Below are 21,558 nucleotides of genomic sequence, written 5' to 3'. Positions count from 1 at the left end.
AATCCTACTCTGAGTCTGAGATCTGAGGATTGAGGTTCAAGGCCAGCCCCAGGCAGGAAAATAAGCGAGACTCTGATCTCCAAATAGCCACCAAAAAGGAAGTGGAACTGTGGCTCAAGTGGTAGAATACTAGCCTTGAGTAAAAAATCTCAGTGATAGCACACAAGCCTTGAGTTTAAGTACCAGGACTGGCACACAAAAAAAAGTTTGTCCAATTGAAAATGCAAAAACAAGACTCATTCAAAATTCTAAAGATAGTAATTTTTTTTACCTTTTCTCTTATCTTCTACCTTCACTTGAGGGTGGTTTGGGAGAGAATGGTGTGTACAGAATTTGCCTATGCACCTGCTAATATGTCTATTGTGATTTCATCAAACTGTTCCTGTTTAGTTGGATTTGAACATCTTTTACTATTCTCCTTTTTGGGGGGGGGGGGGAGTCCAGTCATGGGGCCTGAACTCTGGGCCTGGGCGCTGTCCCTCAGCTCTTCAGCTCAAGGCTAGCGCTCTACCACTTGAGCCACAGCACCACTTCCGGCTTTTTTTCTTTTTGCTTAGGTGGTGCTGAGGAATCGAACCCAGGGCCTCGAGCATGCAAGGCAAGCATTCTACCACTGAGCCACCTTCCCAGCCCTTTTACTATTCTCCTTTTAAAGTACTTTTATGTGTAGAATAATTTCTCCGAAGCTTCAGGCCCTAGGAGTCAAGTTCTCCCCCTTCTTATGCCCTCCACCCACTCCCAAGCTAGTTTTCTCATTTACCAAGAATTCATGACCAAACTGCCAAAAGCTTTGTGTTAAACCATCCTCCCCCATATTCTGGGCTACTTCCAAAGCCTTACTATATTGCTCATAAACATACAGGGTTGTTATCTGCTGACTTGATTGTTTTTCTTAATAGAGAGATGAGCTAACCGCCTAACTATGCAGAAGTGTTATATTTTTTATTATAAAGATGAACAACAAAACTGGCCTTTCCATTGCTCATCCACCTCAGTTACAGATACAGTGTTTATAAAGAAACGTTTTCATAGTTTATTCCACTAATGATTCAAAAGTTCTGTTATCCAGCCTCCAGCTGTGGGGGTGAAGGGGTGAGAGTACAATTAGGGAGGACTAAGTCTAGGCATGTTCCCTAAAACTGGGACACACTTTTCTTTTCCCCATTTGGCAAGTGGCTGTTTAAGGCAAGTAATTGCTTGCAAAAACAGTATGAAAACAAGAATACAAGGTACACATAGACCATCCTCTGTGTATGTCTGTGAATACTTACACCATTAGGTACAGCATTATTCTGTTCCCCATTTTACAAGTATCTGTCTGGATATATAAAGCCCCTCTTTGCCAGCACAATACACAGCAGCTCTGAGCAGAATGCTCTCTTCTCTATAGACACAGCCATACATTACTTTTTTTTTTTTTTTGTCGGTCTTGAGGCTTGAACTCAGGGCCTGGGCACTGTCCCTCAGCTCTTCAGCTCAAGGTTAGCACTCTACCACTTGAGCCACAGCGCCACTTCCAGCTTTTTCTATTTATGTGGTGCTGAGGAATCAAACCCAGGGCCTCATGCATGCCAGGCAAGCACTGTACCACGGAGCCACCTTCCCAGCCCCCATACATTACATTTTAAGCTGCGTTGTTCAACAGCCCACCATGGGCTAGCCCTAGTCCGGTCACAGAGTGGATCTTTCATCATCATCATCATCATCATCATCATCATCATCATCATCATCATCATCATCATCATCCTCTTCATCGTCATCATCACCGCCAGTAACAGGACTATCCCCGAACTCAAAGGTAGTGCTCTACCCCTTGTGCCACAGCGCCACTTCCGCATTTTTGGTGTTTAATTGGATCTAAGGGTCTTACGGACTTTCCTGACCTGGCTGGCTTCAATCCGCGATCCTCGGATCTCGGCCTCCTGAGTAGCTAGGATTCCAGGCGCACCTCTACAGTCCCAGACTGCAGAGCTTTTACACCCTTTTCAGCACTAAAACAAAACCTGACCAGGAAATCTGGATCCCATAGGGTTCTCCCTACTCTCGAATTCCGTTTATCTTAAGCCCAACAGTTAGCTCCTCTACGTCGCATCTTCTCTCGCGCTGGAGGCTCCCGGTGGCAGTTGAGCTGAGCGAAATTGATTGTTGTCGAAGGAGATTCAGCCAGAGTCAAACTGGACCAATCAGGGCTCAAAATCCGCCTGGCAACCCGTGACGATATATCTTCTCGCTCTCTGATAGGTCTACTCCACCGGCGCTCTTAGAAAGTCTTTAATAGCCAACGTTGGATCCTGAGGGGACCTCTTGTGGACATCCCCAGAAATGCACTCCAGAGGAAGATTTTCTTTTTTTAAGTCAACACAATTAAACCCTTCAAAGAAAGCCCCACCAACTTACGCGGACTCCTCCCCTCCCGCTCCTTCCTCGAAGATCCGCCCCCATCCTGCACCTCGGCAGTTGATTTCTCTCCCCTTTGCTAATTCGGCCATCGGCCCTCCAGGCCTGGCATTTCCCAGAAGACCCTGCGCCGGGAAGGGGTTTGCAGCTGCTCCGTCATCGTGCGGCCCGCCGCGAGCCCGCGCTACTGTGCAGGCCTGTCTTGGTTCCTGGTCCCTAGTGCGAGGGTTCACGCGAGGCCCCGGTCTGGGTCCCCAGACTAGGCCGCGACCCCAGGCGCCATGAAGCAGGAGGGCTCGGCGCGACGCCGAGGCGCCGACAAGGCGAAGCCGCCTCCGGGCGGAGGGGAACAAGAGCCGCCACCCCCTTCAGCCCCTCAGGATGTGGAGATGAAAGAGGAGGCGGCAGCCGGGGGCGGCTCCACCGGGGACGCGGACGGCAAGCCGGCGACGGCGGAGCACTCCCAGCGAGAGCTGGACACCGTCACTCTAGAGGGTAGGGGAGCGGGGGTCGGGACGCGCGGCCCCGCCGGTGACAGTGGCCCGGTGACACGGCTTCCCTCTGGACCCCGGCGAGGCCTCCATCGGCCCCGGCCCCTAGGATCGGGACCGGTAGTGCCCGTCCCCACCACCCGACCCCTGGCCACCCCAGCCTGTGGACGACCCTTCCATCGCCTCGTCCTCTCAGGGGCTCTGGGGGCCTCCCCGTTCTGAGTCTTCCCTTCTGACCTACTCCATTTCCATCCCACCTGACTGATTTTTAGCGCCTTCTATGTATGACTCTCCCTCTAGAAAGCAACGTGTATATCTGTGTATGAAGAGGATCAGAGTAATCGGCTTATTTCTAAAAGTTTATGGAGGGGGATCTGTTGGCCTAGCTACCTTAGCAAACTCCCCTATCGAGGGCCATTGTCTTTTTTGTTGTTGTTGTTGGTTTGTTTGTTTTCCTTCGGTCCTGGGGCTTGAACTCAGGACCTGGGTGCTAGCGCTCTATCACTCTGAACCACAGCGCTACTTCCGGTTTTCTGGTGGAGACGGTCTCGCGGACTTTCCCGCTCCAGATGGCTTTGAACCGGGATCCTCAAGATCTCAGTCTCCTAAGTAGCTAGAAGTACAGGCGTGAGCCACCAGCACCGGCTATCTATCTGCTTCTTGTCTTGCTTCCTGATTTCTCTAGCTGAAGGGCCCAAACGGTCCCTTAGTTCTTTTCCATTCCTATCAGGCCCTTACTCCCTCTCTCTTGACTGTGATATAATGTTCTGTACTCTAGATCAAGTTTGATCAGACTCCCTACCAGGGTTTTCCTAACTGCAGGAGAAACTACCTCAAAACATTGAGACAAGAAAGGCTATGCCCTCGTATGTTGCTTTTGAGAATGTTACAATGTTAACTACCTTCGCTGCTACTTTAGCTGCTACTCTGAAGTCGGCCAATGTAATCAGTATCTAATAAAGGTCCTTTTACCTAATATAGCCAGTGACAAAGATGCCACTCAGCATTGCCCACTGTTTAGTTTGTGTTTATTATAGGAGTTTGGGGAAATATGAAAAGTCCAAAGTAACAGTGAGATTCAGCCACGATTAACATCCCCTACCCCCGCCCCCTTTTGGTAGGAGGGTTTGAACTCAAGACCTCTTACTTTCTAGGCAGGCAATCTCTCTACCACCTTATGCCCCCAGCCCATTTTTCTTTTAGTTACTTTCTGGATAGAGACTCATATTTTTTTCCTTCTGGCAGTCTGGACTGTGTTTCTCATTCCTGGGCTAATCTTGCATAGCTGGGGTTACAAACATAGGCCACCACATTGGACTTTATTGGTTAAGATGGGAGTCTTAACTTTTTGCCTGGACTGTCCTCAATCTATAATCCTCCTCTTCTCTGCCTTCTTGACTACTGGGGAGCTGAGATTACAGATGTGAGACACTGTAAGTCGGGGGCTTGAGCTTAGCTTTTTTACTCAAGGCTAGAGCTGGCTAGGATTTTTCCTTCCATAATCGAGATTGTTATATAGAGAGTTTGGGTCAAGGTATAACTTTTTAAAATATAAATGATTTTGTATTTTGTCTTTTTTACTTTTAACATCTGAACATTTAGTTTGTTTCATGAACTTTTTTTTTTTTTTGCCAGTTCTCGGGCTTGAACTCAGAACCTGGGCACTGACCCTAAGCTTCTTTTGGTCAAAGCACTCTACCATTTGAGCCACAGCACCACTTCTGGCCTTTTCTGTTTATATGGTACTGAAGAATCAAACCCAGGGCTTCATGCATGGCAAGCACTACCACTAAGCCATATTCCCAGCTATCCATAAATATTTGTTGGATAGTAAACATAAACATTTGTTAAAAGCACATGTCTGGAATTAACTTCTCCATGTGTATGAGAGTAATAGTACCTCTTTTATTGTTACAAACATTAAAATGCTTACAACTATGCCTGGTATTTGATAAATGCATAGCAAGCCCTCCATAAATATTAGATGTTATTATTTATAATCATTAATGCGTCTCAGGCACCCTGGGCTAAGTGGAAAATATACAAAGGTGACTAAGAAACTACAAATTGATTTTATATGTGTGTGTGTGTGTGTGTGTGTGTGTGTATACATGTATATGTATGTTCCCTTATTGCTACACAGTTAAAATACTTCTAGTTTCTTGCTGTATTAACTTTCTAGTCATCTTTGCTCAAGTTTTTTAAATCTGCTTGTATAAGTTTTTCTTAAGTATAGGTTCTCAGAATCTATTTGCCTGAGTCAAAGAGGGTGAACATATATCTCCCCCTAACCCCTTCTCCAGGCCCAAACTCAGTGCCTTGTGGGCTTGCTTGCCCATGGCGGGAGTTCTACCACTTGATCATGCCTCTAGTCCAGCGTTTTGTTGATTAATAGGAGATGGAATCTTAAGGCTTTCTTGGGCTGGCTTTGAATTTTTATCCTCCAGGTTTCAGCCTCTAGGTGTGAACATTCTAAAAAGGGGGGGTGTGGGATAGGGTGTATGCCGGTATTAGAGCTTGAACTCGGGACTTGAGCTTAGCTTTTTAACTCAAGGCTGGAGCTCTACACTTGAATCATGCCTCTACTTCCAGCTTGCTGGTTAATTGGAGATAAGAGTCAAAATTGTCTGCTTGTTCTGGCTTTCTAACCTCCATCTTTAGATCCCAGTTTCCTGAGTAGCTAGGAATACAAGCATAAGCCACCAGCACCAGTTTGAACATTTCTAGTTTTTTATACATATTGTTCAGAAAATCTGATTTATATTATAGTAAAAGAAATACCTTTTTTATTATACTGCCTATATTTTCATCTTTAAAATGGTACTAATTTTAGTAATACAAAAACATTTAGATTTATAATTATTCAGATTCTAATGAAGTCTACTCTTTATGTCTCTTAGTTATTTGTTACTGGTTATGTCTGTTTGTAGCAGTAGATTTTCTTTCTTTTTTTTTTTTTTTTTTTTTTTGTCGGTTATGGAGCTTGAACTCTGGGTCTGAGCATAGTCACTCAGCTCTTCAGCTCAAGGTGAGCGCTCTACCACTTGAGCCACAGTACCACTTCCACTTTTATAGTGGTTTATTGGAGATAAGAGTCTCATGGACGTTCCAGCCCAGGCTGGTTTTGAACTGCGATCCTCAGATCTCAGCCTCCTGAGTAGCTAGGATTACAGGTGTGAACCACCAGTGCCCAGCTAGATTTTCTTTTAATTTTCTTTTCTTTTAATTTATATAAGCTCTTTGTAGAATAAAAACAGGAGGAATATCTGGTGACGAATATTTCTTGCAAATATTTTGTTTACAGTTATTTAAAAGACTTATGAAGATAGTCATTAGTTTGTGTCTGAGATTTATCTCATTGTTTGTTTAGAAAGTGTTTCTTGTTTTGAGATATGACAAGTCTCCATGTGTTTCTTCTACTTTGTTTTGTTTTTGTTTCTTTTCTTTTGTTCCCCTATTCTTTCTGTCACCCTCTATCCCAACCCTAATTGTATTTTTCCTTGTCTCTTCGCTGTGTCTAAAATTTAATATTCCTACTGCCTTCATAAGTATTATTGACCCTTTTAGGCCAAACGTTGTGAGTCCCCATTCTGACCCTGCATAATAGTCCCCTAGAACTGCTTGGCTGGTGTGGCAGGGAATGGGAGCAACTGGACACAGCATTAGCTTTTCCTTCTCTGGTGGTCTACAGACATCAAAGAGCATGTGAAACAACTGGAAAAGGCCGTCTCGGGCAAGGAGCCACGATTTGTGCTGAGGGCCCTGCGGATGCTGCCATCCACATCACGCCGCCTCAACCACTATGTCCTTTATAAGGCCGTGCATGGCTTCTTCACCTCAAATAATACCACTCGAGACTTTTTGCTACTCTTTCTAGAAGAGGTGAGTGGGGCTGACCATTTTATAGGGTGTCTCTTTCCTTCCTGAAAACCTCTCTTCTTACTAGCTATATCAACTCTGCTCTTCTAGCCCATGGACACAGAAGCTGATTTACAGTTCCGTCCGCGCACAGGAAAAGCTGCATCAGCACCACTCCTGCCTGAAGTGGAGGCCTATCTCCAACTTCTCATGGTCATCTTCCTAATGAACAGCAAGCGCTACAAAGAGGTATCCAGGATGCTGTGATAATCAACTAAGTCCCAAGCAGTGTGAGGACTTTGTGAGGGAGACAGGCCTAGTAAAGAAGAGCTGTCCCCCAGCCTAGGCATGGTAACACACATCTATCATCCCAGCATTCAGGAGGCTAAGGCAGGAGGATTGTAAGTTTGAGGCCAGCCTGAGCTACATAGCAAGACCCTGTCTCTAAAGGTGGGGAAACTATCCCCCAGACTCTTTCCTCCTGTATTCCTACATGCTATGTGTTTGACCTACATCTACTACCATGGGAAAGGCCTGGCAATGTCATTCTGTCCTGTCTGTGGCACAATACCAATATAACGGATTCTTTAAGAAACGTAAGGAGAGGGCTGGGAAGGTGGCTCAGTGGCAGAGTGCTTGCCTTGTATGCCTGAGGCCCTGGGTTCGATTCCTCAGCACCACATAAAAAAGCCGGAAGTGGCACTGTGGCTCAAGTGGTAGAGCGTTAGCCTTGAGCTGAAGAGCTGAGGGACAGCGCCCAGGCCCAGAGTTCAGGCCCCACAACCGGACCCAAAAAAAAAAAGAAACATAAGGAGCTTAGAGATAGAAACAGGGGGTTTTAATCCTGTCTGTTCCTTAAGCAAACTAATTTCTATTAGTTACATGTAAATAAGATTGCCCACCTTAGAAGATTGTTAGTACTACATAAAGTATTGTTTTTAAAAATATGTAGCAGCTGGCCATGGTAGTACATGCTTGTAATCCCAGCACTCGACAGGCTAAGGTAGGAGGATTTTCAATTCAAGGCTAGCCTGGAATACATTGCAAGAGTTTATCTCAAGAAAACAAATATAGGGGCTGGGAAGATGGCTCAGTGGTAGAATGCTTGCCTTGCATGCATGAGGTCCTGGGTGCAATTCCTCAGTACCATATAAGCAGAAAAAGCCAGAAATGGAGCAATGGCTCAAGTGGTAGAGCGCTAGCCTTGAGCTGAAGAGCTGAGGGACATGGGGCTGGGAAGGTGGCTCAGTGGTAGAGCGCTTGCCTTGCATGCTTGAGGCCCTGGGTTCGATTCCTCAGCACCACATAAGCAGAAGAAAAAAAAAAAAAAAAGCCAGAAGTGGCGCTGTGGCTCAAGTGGTAGAGTGCTAGCCTTGAGCTGAAGAGCTGAGGGACAGCGCCCAAGCTCAGAGTTCAGGCCCCATGACCGACAAAAAAAAAAGAAAGAAGAAAACAAATATAGCCGGGCACTAGTGGCTCACACCTGTAATCCTAAGGAAGCTGAGATCTGAGGATCATGGTTCAAAACCAGCCTGGGCAGGAAAGTCCATGAGATTCTTTATCTCCAATTAATTACCAGAAAAGCAGAAGTGGTGCTGTGACTCAAGTGGTACAACGCTCACTCACCTTGAGCTGAAGAGCTCAGGGACAGCTCCCAGGCCCAGAGTTCAAGCCCTAATACCAAAAAAAAAAAAAAGAAAGGAAAAGCCAGACACTAGTGGCTCATGCCTGTAATCTTAACTACTCAAGAGGCTGAGATCTGAGGATTGTAGTTTGAAACCAGTCCAGGCAGGAAAGTCCATGACACTCTTCTCTCCAAGTAATCACAGAAAAAGCCAGAAGTGGCACTGTGGCTCAAGTGGTAGAGCACCAGCCTGGAGCAAAAGGAACCCAGGGACAGCGCCCAGGCCCAGAGTTCAAGCCCCACAATCAGCCAAAAATAAAAATAAAATAATTAAAGAGAAAATAAATATACTGTGCACAGCAGAGTAGGCTTCACGGTACTTTTTAATAAATGTCAGCTACTTCTATGATACCAAATAGCTCCATCTTGTAGATTTCCTATTTTTCTTGTACATGTGTATGTGTAGTGCTAGGATTGACCCTAGGAGCCTCATACTTACTAAACAAGCAATTCACTACTGAACCATACTCACTCTTGGCCCCCCTGCCCTCCAAGAACAGATTCAGACCAAACACATGCTGAGCATTGCTAATCCAAAAGTGGAACTTTGTACATAGCATGTTGGCACAACAGGAGAGTTTCACATCAGAACCTAAGTAACAGGTTCCAGTCAATACTCTAATATTACTGTGTAAAACTACTTCAGAGTCCGAGGTGTATCCCAACGATAGTAAATCTAGGGGTAGAGGGAAAGAGTCCTAAATCCAAAACATTTCTAGTCCCAAGTATTTCCATTAAGGGACAAGGGGACTTCTGCCATCTCTCCAGTTTAGACCAGCTTCCTTATCCTGTCACAGTCTCTTAGAAGAGGACAGGCAAGAAATGACAGTGCCCCTCTTCAGTTCCCTGTTTCCTTTTTTTCCTTTCCTCCCCACTGTTTTGTTGGCTTGTTTTGGGGAAGGGTACAACTCAGCAGTTTGTACTATTACCCACAGATGGTATAGCCATCACTACCAATTCTAGGGTATTTTCATCACCCTAGAAACACTGCACCTGCCCATCTCTCCTTCCCCAACCCCCAAAAGCCATTTGTCTGCTTTCAGTATTTGGAACACTTGCCTGTTATGGACATTTTGTATAAATAAAGTTCTACAGTATGTGGCCTTCCACTTACATGAATAACATCCCAATAGATGTTCACACTTCGGAGTTTTGGGGTTTTTTTGTTTTGTTTTTTTTTTGGTCCGGTCGTGGGGCCTGAACTCTGGGCCTGGGCGCTGTCCCTCAGCTCTTCAGCTCAAGGCTAGCCCTCTACCACTTGAGCCACAGCACCACTTCTGGCGTTTTTCCTTTTTGCTTATGTGGTGCTGAGGAGTCGAACCCAGGGCCTTGAGTATGCAAGGCAAGCGCTCTACCACTGAGCCACCTTCCCAGCCCAGTTTTGGGGGGTTTTGTTTTGTTTTTTGGTGCCAGTCCTGGTGCTTGAACTTAGGGCCTGGGCACTGTCCCTGGGTCTCTTTGTGCTCAAGGCTAGCACTCTACCACGTGAGCCACAGTGCCACTCGGGGCTTTTTCTGAGTAGTTTATTGGAGACAAGAGTTTCACAGACTTTCTTGCCCAGACTGGCTTCAAACTGTGTTCCTAAGATCTCAGTTTCCTGAGTATCTAGGATTACAGGCGTGATCCACCAGAACCTGGCAAGTTTCTGTCTTTGGTTGAGACAGGGTGTCCATGTGGACCATGCTGCCCTTGAACTTAGGATCTCCTGCCTCAGCCTCTGGGGTGCTGGAATTCCACATGCTCCCAGGCCTGGTTGTTCATCTATTCTTCAGCCACCAAGGAACACTGGGGTTGTTTCTACCTCTTGATGATGCAGTTAGGAATGTTTGTGTGTAGACTTTTGTGTGTTCTGGTTCTTTTGCGCTCATTGGCTTATGATAACTGGGTTTAACCTTTTGAGGAACTGCCACTTGATTCTTTTCATTTTCTCTTCAGGCACAGAAAGTCTCTGATGACCTGATGCAGAAGATCAGTACTCAGAACCGCCGGGCTCTGGACCTTGTGGCTGCAAAGTGTTACTATTATCACGCCCGAGTCTATGAGTTCCTGGACAAGCTGGATGTGGTGCGCAGGTACGGGTGGCTGAGGCCACCCTTGTGATTCATGGGGTCAGAGCTTTGGTCATCACTACCACACAGGTTGAGGAGCTCGTACATGGAAGGTATCCAGGAGGTAGTAGGGCAATGGCCAGCAAGCCCAGAGCTGTGCATAGGATGATGATAAAGAAATGGAGGGAATGGCTGGCTGCCAAGGATTGTCCCCCAGTTCTTTCCTTTACCCCACAGCAAGTAAGGACTGAGAGGTGGGCCAGGGTTAGAAAGACAGTCTGGAAATGTTTTTCCTCTGCTTAAACCCAGCAGTTCCTCCCTATTTCCCTCAAGGAAAAGCCTAAGCCCTCACAGTTTATAAGGCCTGACATGAGCCGCCTATTCCTACCTACCACCTCAACTTTTTCTGCTCCCCAGCAGACTCACCTCTCAGCCCCACTGGCCTCATGCTCCTTCTCAGGTGAACCAGTTCTCTGCCTCAGAGCCTCTGCTCTGGCTGTCACCAAGGCTAAGAACAAACTCTTTTCCTTCCCTCCTTTAGGCTTTGCTGAAGGCAACCTCAGGGAGTCCTGCAATGAGCAGTTGTTTAAAATAGCTGCCCACCTGTGTCCCACTGCACTTACCCTGCTGGCTTCTTAGTCCACACTACCTTCTGTCAAGCTGTCCATGATATTCTTACTTATTGTGGGTCCTATCTTTCTTCTTTACTAAGCACCCTGAGAACAAAGCTTTATCCTTTTTGTGCATCTAGGAAAGCACATTATTCAGATGACAATTGATACTTGTTTTTGGACTTGTGTGTATGTGTGTTGGTCCTGGGGGTTTGAACTTAGCGCCTGAGCACTGTCCCTGAGCTTTTGTGTTCAAAGCTAGCACTCTGCTACTAGGGCCACAGCTCCACTTCTGGCCTTTTGGTGGTTAATTGGAGATAAGAGTCTCAGAGACTCCTGCCCAAGCTGGACTTGAATCTCTGTCCTTAGATCTCAGCCTCCTGAGTAGCTAGGATTACAGGTGTGAGCCACCAGCGCCTGGTGACAGTTGATGTTTGGTATATTTGGTAAAGAGCCAGAAAAGTAGTAGTCTTTAACCCCTAACTTTTTTTTTTTTTCTGGTTCCAGGGCTTGAACTCAGGCTTCTCACTTGGCTTTTTTATTCTATCACTTGAGCCATGCCGCCAGTCTGATTTTTTTCTAATTAATGAAGATAAAGTCTCATATACTTTTCTGCCAGGCTGACTTTGCTACTCCTTCTGAGTTGCTGGGATTACAGGAGTGAGCCACTGGTGCCCAGTCTCTAGATCACTTCTTTTAAGGACTTGAAAAAGAATGAAGTGGAGGGAGGGCAGAGGAGTTCATAGAGTTGTGGTTTAAGGCTTTTACACCTTTTCTTTTCTTAAAGCTTCTTGCATGCCCGGCTCCGGACAGCCACCCTGCGGCATGATGCTGATGGGCAAGCCACCCTATTGAATCTCCTGTTGCGAAATTACCTACACTACAGCTTGTACGACCAGGCCGAGAAGCTAGTGTCCAAGTCCGTGTTCCCTGAGCAAGCCAACAACAATGAGTGGGCCAGGTACCTCTACTACACAGGTGAGCAGAAGGCATGGGCCAGATAGCAGGTGTTTCACGCCCACTTGGTATAAACCTTGTAAGGGTTGATTCATTTGGCATTCCAGTTCGCCAAGGATTTCAGTTCACCCACTCTACTTTTCTTCCACCTCTAGGGCGAATCAAAGCCATACAGCTGGAGTACTCAGAGGCCCGGAGAACCATGACCAATGCCCTTCGCAAAGCCCCTCAGCACACAGCTGTTGGCTTCAAACAGACGGTGAGCCAAAGTTAGCATCATCTCTTCACCTCTTCCTCATCTTGCCCATCTGATACTCCTGGAGTTCTGCTTTCCTGTTCAGGGGCTGGGAAGGGCTTCAGTAACCTGCCTTATCCCAGAGGCTGCTCCAGCTGTGCATGTCAGTGTCATGTGTGAGCACTTTCTGCACTTCTGGCAACTTAATATTCAGAGCATTCTCCTGGAGAGATGGGTTTTGAGCATCCCTGTTTCCCAGCACCACTGATTGCAGCTGTGGGACTGGATTATGCAGATTAACCCCAGGCTCTTAGATGCTCCCTCACATCCCCAGCTGGAATAGGTGCACATCACTGTGCTCCGAGCACAGACTTTGTACCCAGACTAGCCTCAATCAAACCACAATCCTGTGATCCTACTACTACGTGGGAATCTGGATGAAAGATCAAAGATCTTATCAAATTAATTTTGAGCTGGTTTTTGAAAGTTGGAGCCAGGTGCAGGTGGCTCATGCCTGTAATCATAGTTACCTAGGAGGCCAAGATCTGAGGGTTGCAGTTCGAAGCCAGCCTAGGCAGGAAAAGCCATGAGACTCTCATCTCCAATAAACCAGAAAAAGCCAGAAGTGGCACTGTGACTCAAGTAGTAGAGCACTAGCCTTGAGCAAAAGGAGCTCAGGGACAGCAACCAGGCTCTTGAGTTCAAGCCCCAGGCCCAGCAAAAACCAAAAGAAAGTTTGATAGGATTTTCACAAAAAGACATGGCTTTTCAGACGCATGGGGTATACAAGTGATAGATTACTTCTGGAGGCTGCTGGTATCTCTTGGGATGTGAATCCTTCCACTTCAAAGCCAGTAGTAAGAGACAGGGCCCTTGCATCACATCACCTCACTGCAACTTCTCCTTCCTTCTCCTCCCTCTTCTACTTGATCTCACCCATTATCTTAACTTTCTATAACCAACTTATCATACTTGGACTAGGTGTGGTGGTATATACTTGTAACCTCAGCATTTGGAAGGCTGAGGCAGGAGGGTTGAGTTGGAGGCTCCTGGGCTGTATTCTGAGACCCATAGTCTTGAGCAGTGTATACAAACAAAAGTTTATTTCTCCCATTTCTAGAGTTTAGGAGGATCACTTAGGCCTAGGAGTTCAAGAGTAGCCTGGGCATAGCAAGACCTTGTCTCGAGGGAATGAAAAACACTTCTCTCCCAGAATTATTCCAAGGGGCAAGGCAAGCTCATGGCTGAAGGTGGAAGGCTGAAGTCTTTGCCTAGCTGTAAACATGATCACACACCCCTGTTTGCATCCCTCACCTCTAAAAGTGAGAGCGTCTTGTGCTGCTCTGCCTCCTGCTTGGACATCATCACATCGTCCCCTGGCATAGTGCTGAATGCTGCTGGCCAACATATGAGGCCCACTTAGTGGACACCACTCAGAAACAACTCAGAGTTTTCTAGAGGAGGAAAGTCCTGGTTTTCTAGCCACCTTCCTACAGAATGGAGGCCACTTTTCCCCCCAGTACTAGGGTTTGAAATGAGGGCCTTACACTTGCTAAGCAGGCACTGTACTACTTGAGTCATGCCTCCAGCTCCCTCACCCCTACACATGTACGCGCTTCACTTTCTTCCTCCTCCACCTGTGGGACTCCATGTCCACTGTGCTCTCTCACCCCCTGTCCAGGTGCACAAGCTTCTGATTGTGGTGGAGCTGCTTCTCGGGGAGATCCCAGACCGGCTACAGTTCCGCCAGCCCTCCCTCAAGCGCTCACTCATGCCCTACTTCCTCCTCACCCAAGGTAGGCCTGTCCCCTCCCAGAGCCCTCCACTGTGGCCTCTGCTTGTGACATGTGCATCAACTCACTAGCCTGTCCCCCACAGCTGTCAGAACAGGAAATCTAGCCAAGTTCAACCAGGTCCTGGATCAGTTTGGGGAGAAGTTTCAAGCGGATGGGACCTACACCCTAATTATCCGACTGCGACACAATGTGATTAAGACAGGTGCGGACCCGGGTCTGAGCAGGACCCAGGTGGGACTTCTCCTAGGGCTGGGGGTTAACCTTGTGGGGTACATGGGAAGTGAAGGCCCCCTGCCCACCCCAGTGCTCCTTCTTCTCTCAGGTGTGCGCATGATCAGCCTCTCCTATTCCCGAATCTCCCTGGCTGACATCGCCCAAAAACTGCAGCTGGATAGTCCAGAAGACGCAGAGTTCATTGTCGCCAAGGTAGGGGCTCGGTCAGGGGCCAAGTGTGGGGAGAGATTGGGTAGAGGGGAATGGGGAGAGCAGTGTAAGGTCTCAGGAAGTGCAGGTCATTTGCAGCAAAACCAGGAAGTAGCCAGAGAGGGTAGATGTGTGTAAGAGACAGAACAAGGTTCTCAGATCTAGAGGATGGACTTTCTTGTGACCCTTCCTCCCTGTGGGGGCCTGTAGGCCATCCGGGACGGCGTCATTGAGGCCAGCATCAACCACGAGAAGGGCTATGTCCAGTCCAAGGAGATGATTGATATCTATTCCACCCGGGAGCCCCAGCTGGCCTTCCATCAGCGCATTTCCTTCTGCCTGGACATCCACAACATGTCAGTCAAGGTGAGCAGCCCTTGCTGTGGTGTCAGGCTTGGCAGTAAGTGTCCCTCCCCACATACCCCCAGACTTGGTTTGTAGCCCCATTCCCAGCTCATCTCTAAAATCACTGAAGGGCGCCTATGGTTTGGAAGGGATGTGGTCAGCAGGGAGGGATTCTGCTTGTCCACTGTGAAGCTGATGCCTGACCTGCTTGCTGGATGGATGAGATTAAATTGAAGTCACCTTGTAAAGGCACTTCTAAGCCCAAACCATATAAAATGTGGGGATGCACTCTGGTTTAAGCCCTCTCCTCTTCTAAGCACTGAGTTTGATGCTATTATTTGACCCCAGTGTTTTTGTTTTTGCCCCAATGTTTTTGTGTTTGTTTTTGTTTTCCTGTCTCCTCCCAGTAAGCCAGAGGTATTTGCCTTACTTTGATCTGCCAAAGCCACACTCAGCATGACATGCAAGGCACTTTATGAGCTGGTCCCCTCTTTCTCACATTGCCTCAAGCCAGGCCTTTTCACATGGGAGCCCTTGGTCTGGAAGGCTTCTCCTCCATTTCTTTTTTTTTTTTTTTTTGGTCCAGTCGTGGGGCCTGAACTCTGGGCCTGGGCGCTGTCCCTCAGCTCTTCAGCTCAAGGCTAGCACTCTACCACTTGAGCCACAGCGCCACTTCCGGCTTTTTTCTTTTTGCTTATGTGGTACTGAGGAATCAAACCCAGGGCCTTGAGTATGCAAGGCAAGCGCTCTACCACTGAGCCACCTTCCCAGCCCCTTCTCCTCCATTTCTTCCTCCCTTTCCTTCTCCCTGCCCAGTCAGGAGGGGCAATCATTTGCCCCTTCCAGATTCTCATTCTCGCCCTACATTGTAACAACTGGCTTCCAAGCCAGCTCCTGCCATGCTCTCATGCAGTGGCTGGATGTGTTAGGGACACAGAAGGGGTGTGTTAACTGACTGCCCCCTCTCTGCTTCTTTCCTCCCATCCTGCTGCCCTGCATTCCTACGGCTTCTCAGGCCATGCGGTTTCCTCCCAAATCATACAACAAGGACTTGGAGTCGGCAGAGGTGAGCCTCCTTGGGGCAAGATGGAAGGTTGACCTTCCATACAGAAAGGGAAGAGGGGAAGCATCTGGAGGGCCTGGAACTGTACCACATCCAAGCAGCCTCTGCCCTTGGGTGAGGGCATTAAGGGAGAGAGCCTGCCCAGCCTTCACCCCACTCTCTCTCTAGGAACGGCGTGAGCGAGAGCAGCAGGACTTGGAGTTTGCCAAGGAGATGGCAGAAGATGATGATGACAGCTTCCCTTGAGCTAGGGGGCTGGGGAGGGGTGGGGGTGAGTGGGGACCGGCTCTGTCTTTCCCATTTGGGCATTTGGGGCTCCCTTGCCTAGGGAACTGGCCCCCTTTTCCTCCACACAGCTGACAGACTGCATACATGCAGGGGTGAAGGGTGCTGGGAGCCGGCCACCCCACCTCACCCCAGTGCTCTTCTCCAGCCAGTGACTTGGCACACCACGGGCAGGAGGGTGGGCAGGCGGCCTCCAGGGCAGAGTCCTGCCTAGAGGTGTGGGCAGCAGAGGGGACGGACAGACCCATGGATTAGGGCCTGGAGTTGGGAAATGTTGGGTTGTATGTTTTCTGAAGCTTCAATTATGATTTTTAAACAATAAAAAGTTCTCCAAAGCTCTGTACATCTTGTCATTTGCTATACCTGGCTCTCTTGTGGCTACAATATTGACAGGCCCAGATCTTTTTTTTTTTTTTTTTTTTTATGCCAGTACTAGGACTTGAACTTAGGGCCTTGGCGCTGTTCCTGAGCTATTTTGCTCCAGACTAGCATTCATCACCTTCAGGGTTTTTGGTGGTTAACTGGATTTGAGAATCTCGACTTTCCTGCCCGGGCTGGCTTCGATCTAAGATCCTCAGATCTCAGCTAACATTACAGGTGTGATTTTCTCTTTTCTTTCTTGGTTTTTGAGTCCTAACCCCAAGTATGTTTTGAGGACCCAGTGGTATCTGCCAAGAGAAAAGCCAAGGGAATGTGAACAGGCCTTCAACCTGGGTCTTAAGGGTAGGGTTTGCTCTTTACCTAACGCCCTCAGGCACTAGGCAAATCACCACACCTAGCCTCCTTTCACACATATGTCAAATACAGCAGGTGTCACCTAGTTCCTAAGCCCACGAATCCTTCAAGAGGTTCGAAAAAGGGCAAGTTGAGACCCCAAGCAATGTGCAGAACTGAACCAAGCGCGGGTAGGGTGGAGGCCGTGGCTTGGGAGATGGGCTGGCGGCTGACTAGAGATGGAGGTGGGGGGGGCTCCCCTGTGTGCCAGGCCAACTCCAGCCATGGGGGAAGTGGGGAGGATATATCCACTCATGTCAGGGTCTGCCAGCTACAAATGATTGCTTCCCAGAGGGTCAGAATTACTCCTGCATTCTCTGGCTGACACATAAAACACTGATATGCATGTTCTGTTTTTCTTGCCAGGCCCTAGCCCTTAGCTGAAACCCCTGGTTTCTATCTCTCCCCTGGCTCAATTTCACACATCCTCCGGCTGCCCCTCACAGTGAGGGCTGTGTGTTCTGGGCAGAGGCACTCCCTGGATGCCTTGCTTAGGAGGTGGCTGGTGGGCAAGTCTTCCTGGCCTATTTGTCAGAGCTGGGCCTCAATGTCCTGGGCCTTCCCCAGTGCCTGCATGGCATATTTGGGTCTCCACAAGTCTTGTTAGGAAAGGCAAACATTGCTCACCAGCTGGATGCTGACAGCCCATTCTCAGGCCTGTTAGATTTCTGTGATCTGGCTAATTTGGTTCTTGGAGGAAGCTGGTACAGGGGTATGTAATATTCTTGCTGCCCAACTCACTGAAGTTATTCTTAAACTGATGTGTGCCAGTGTCTCAGACCCTTTCTTTGTTGAGAAGGTACATTTGTCATGGAGTTTGTCATGGATTTTCTAGTTGTAGCCTTCCTCAAATCTGTAGGTCATCTTTCTGACTACTCATTGTCTGGAAGTTTGGGTTTGTTTTGTTTCCTTATTCATACTCTTTTGGGAGGCTGGTATTGAGACTTGAACTCAGGAACTTGCACTCTTTTTTTGTTTTTATTTATTTTTATTTTATTTATTTATTTATTTATTTTGGTCAGTCATGGGCCTGGGTGCTGTCCCTCAGCTCTTCAGCTCAAGGCTAGCACTCTGCCACTTGAGCCACAGCACCACTTCCAGCTTTTTCTGCTTATGTGGTGCTGAGGAATCAAACCTAGGGCCTCATGCATGCAAGGCAAGCACTCTACCACTGGGTCACCTGTGAGTCTCTTATTCCCGATTAATCATACACAAAACGCCAAAAGTAAAGTTGTGGTTCATGTGACTCAAGCACCTGGGCTCTGAGTTCAAGCCTCAGGACTGGCACAAAACAAAAACTAAACAGAACATTATCACACAATAATAATCATTTGGAAGGTTAATTTTTGTATTTCTAGTTCATGTTTGCTTTGTTTTTGCAGTGCTAGGGATTGAACCCAGAGCCTGGTGTATGCTACCTTCAAACTGCGATCCTCAGCTCTCAGCTTCCTGAGTATCTAGGATTAAGCATGAGCCACCACTGGCACCCTGCTCTGTCATTTTTTGTTTTGTTTTGTTTTGTTTTGTTTTTTGAGGCATGGTCTCCAACTCACAATCCTGCCTCCATCTTCCAAGGGCTTGGTGTTTTTCTTTTTGTTGTTTTTGGTTTTGGGGGGTTTTTTTTGGTCGGTTGTGGGGCTTGAACTCTGGGCCTGAGTCCTTCAGCTCTTCAGCTCAAGGCTAGTACTCTACCACTTGAGCTACAGTGCCACTTCCGGTTTTCTGGGAGTTTATTGGAGATAAGAGTTTCACGGACTTTCCTGCCTGGGCTGGCTTTGAGCCATGATCCTCAGATCTCAGCCTCCTGAGTAGCTAGGATTACAGGCGTGAGCCACCAGTGCCGGGCCCAAGGGCTTGGTTTACAGGGATTCACCACCACACCCAGCTGTACAATGTATTTTAATCAACAAAGAAAACATTACAGATAAACTGGAAGTCCATGTTGTTTCCTTCCAGTAGGCAGCCACTCCCATTAATTCTGTGGGCAGCTTTCCGTGTTATGTTTTTGTGTATTTTCACTGCAAAATAGCATATTGAGTTTCTCAGTGTTTATAGATAGGGTATCACCTAGAAGGAACTCAGTTACTTGGTATTGTTCAGAGATCTGAACATGTTGAAGTCCAGGCTCACCACTTGGAAAAATATTGAATATAAAGAATACAGCTCAGGGCTGGGAAGGTGGCTCAGTGGTAGAGTGCTTGCCTCTCATGCATGAGGCCCTGGGTTTGATTCCTCAGCACCACATAAGCAGAAAAAACCAGAAGTGGCACTGTGGCTCAAGTAGTAGAGCACCAGCCTCGAGCTGAAGAGCTGAGGGACAGCGCCCAGACCCAGAGTTCAGGCCCCATGACTGACCAAAAAAAAAAAAATACACCTGAGGAAAACCAGCCCCTTCCCTGTGGAGGCATCATTGGGGAGGATGGGCTGGAGGCTGGCAAGAAGGTATATGTACTGGGAAGAGACCACTACATAGCCACTCCCTGCCAGAGGGCATTTGCAACTGTTTCCACAGGTTTACAACTGCAAAGAATGCTGCAAACAGCAGCCCTGTTTGCATATGTCACACAAACACTGTGTGCAATCCTCCACCTAGAACTGTGAAGAACTCCTGTGGAGTCCATACATCAAACGCTTCAGCATCTCCACACATCCTCCCACCACCATCTTTAAATTTCCACTGTTACAGTGCAAATGCTATGCATTTATTTAATATTTGTGTTGTATGTATGCACAGGGACCAGAAAAGTAATCTGTACATGTTCAGGATAGCCTAATGTATTTTTCCCAATATTTTCCATCTGAAGTAGATAGAATCTCCAGATGCAGAGCTCAGGATACAGAGCAAGCTGAATATAGTTCAAACTCAAAGGGACCAGATAGCAATTTTATTTATTTATTTATTTTACTAGTACCAGGGTTTGAACTCAGGGCCTCATGCTCTTGCTTAGCTTTCTTGCTCACAGTTAGTGCTCTTCCACTTGAGCCCCATATAGTCAGGCACTAAGTTGGGCTTTTCAGTCCAGGCTAACTTCAAACTATAATTCTCCAGGCCTCAGCCTCCTGAGTAGCTAGACTTCCAGGTATAAGTCACCAATGTCCAGCTCAGACAGCAAATTATTTAAGCTTGTGGGGTCAAATAGTCTCTGTATTAACACCTCAAATCTATCTAGCACAAAAAGCAGCTATAAACGATATGTAAATGAATTCTTTTTGGACACATGGATTTGAATTTTAAATGATTTTGCATGTTATAAAATATTCTTTTGATATTTTCCCTAACCATTTTAAAAATATATAAGCCATTCCTAACAGGGTGTATATAGCTCATCTCAAAGGCATTCATCTGCTCTGAGAAGTAGAAGTCCTGAGCTCTTAGGCTGAGATCTGAAGATTGTGATTCTAAACTAGCTTGAGCAGGAAAGGCTCCAGAAGACTTTTTATCTCCAATTAACCACTAAAAAGCTGGAAGTGGGGCTGTGGCTCAACTGGTAGAGTATTATACTAGCCTTGAGCAAAAATGCTCAGGGATAGAGCAAGGTGCCAAAGTCTCATGCCTGTAATTCTATCTCAGAAGGCTGAGATCTAAGGATCAAGGTTCAAAGTCAGGCTAGGCAAGAAAGTCTCATGAGACTCTTATCTCCAATTAACTGCTCAAAAACTGAAAGTGGCCTTGTGGCTCAAGGTGGTAGAGGTCTAGCCTTGAGCAAAAGAGCTCCAGGACTGTCCTGGCCCTGAGTTCAAGCCCCATGACCAAAAAAAAAAAAAGCCCTGGTTCAAAAATAGTGAGAATTTGTAAAGTTGGAACAGTGGGAGTCTCTGAAAGACCCTGTTTCTTTGTAGATCTTTTTGCTCTCTGAGCTTTCAGTCCAGTTCTGGCCCTGTGTGTCATAGAGATTGGTAATAAATCTTTGTTCTCTGATCTTTATTCTTCCACAGGTGGGACTCAAGTCTGGATGGAGTGATTGAGAGGCACCTGTCCCAGCAGCATTATGGGACAAACTACGTAAGAAGACTACCTACTCACAAATCCTGCCTGAGTAGCTCTGTGGCCCTGTGCAAGGCCTCCCCTCATCTACAATACAATAGCTGGTTGAAGGGATGAAATGACAGAAGCATAATGATCACTCACACACACACACACACACACACACACACACACTATAGCTGGTTGAAGGGATGAATGACAGAAGCATAATGATCACACACACACACACACACACACACACACACACACACACACACACACACACACACACACACACACACACACGAGGGTACCAAGAGGTACCAGGTAGCTTCTTCCAGTATGCTTAAGAACATGAATCTCCTGCCCTCCAAGAACCTGGCATTCTGTTAAACACTTCTCTAATCTGAAGGAACTGGGTACTCACCTAGCTGAGACAGGCACTACTGGGGAGACAAGGAAAAATTATCAGGTGACGGGCCTGCCAGCAGTGGCCACCAGAGGGCACCCGAGCCCCAGTGATGCCCCACCCATACACATTCTCCTCTAGAAATGGCTCCTTCACGTGAGAAGTGGGTGGAGGTAAATTAGTTCAGAAAGTGACAACCTGGGGTGCGGTCAGTCAAA

At 47.2% G+C, this 21,558-nt stretch overlaps 1 protein-coding gene across 1 annotated transcript; it reads left to right on the top strand.

Annotated features, from left to right (window-relative positions):
- Nucleotides 1-2,501: 2,501 nt before the first annotated feature.
- Psmd3 (proteasome 26S subunit, non-ATPase 3) lies at nucleotides 2,502-16,528 on the top strand. The gene is made up of 12 exons (XM_070028115.1): nucleotides 2,502-2,892; nucleotides 6,580-6,770; nucleotides 6,858-6,995; nucleotides 10,366-10,502; nucleotides 11,877-12,067; nucleotides 12,202-12,305; nucleotides 13,963-14,077; nucleotides 14,160-14,279; nucleotides 14,400-14,503; nucleotides 14,711-14,866; nucleotides 15,861-15,911; nucleotides 16,077-16,528. The coding sequence occupies exons 1-12, from the start codon at nucleotides 2,679-2,681 to the stop codon at nucleotides 16,152-16,154; spliced, it is 1,599 nt and encodes a 532-aa protein (XP_069884216.1). The 5' UTR covers nucleotides 2,502-2,678; the 3' UTR covers nucleotides 16,155-16,528.
- Nucleotides 16,529-21,558: the final 5,030 nt, after the last annotated feature.

The sequence above is a fragment of the Dipodomys merriami genome, unplaced genomic scaffold (assembly GCF_024711535.1).
Source record: "Dipodomys merriami isolate MVZ:Mamm:240054 unplaced genomic scaffold, mDipMer1.0.p SCAF_19, whole genome shotgun sequence".
In the NCBI taxonomy this organism is placed as follows: Eukaryota; Metazoa; Chordata; class Mammalia; order Rodentia; family Heteromyidae; genus Dipodomys; species Dipodomys merriami.
The sequence above is the reverse complement of the archived record's forward strand: the minus strand, read 5'-3'. Positions and strand labels throughout refer to the sequence as shown.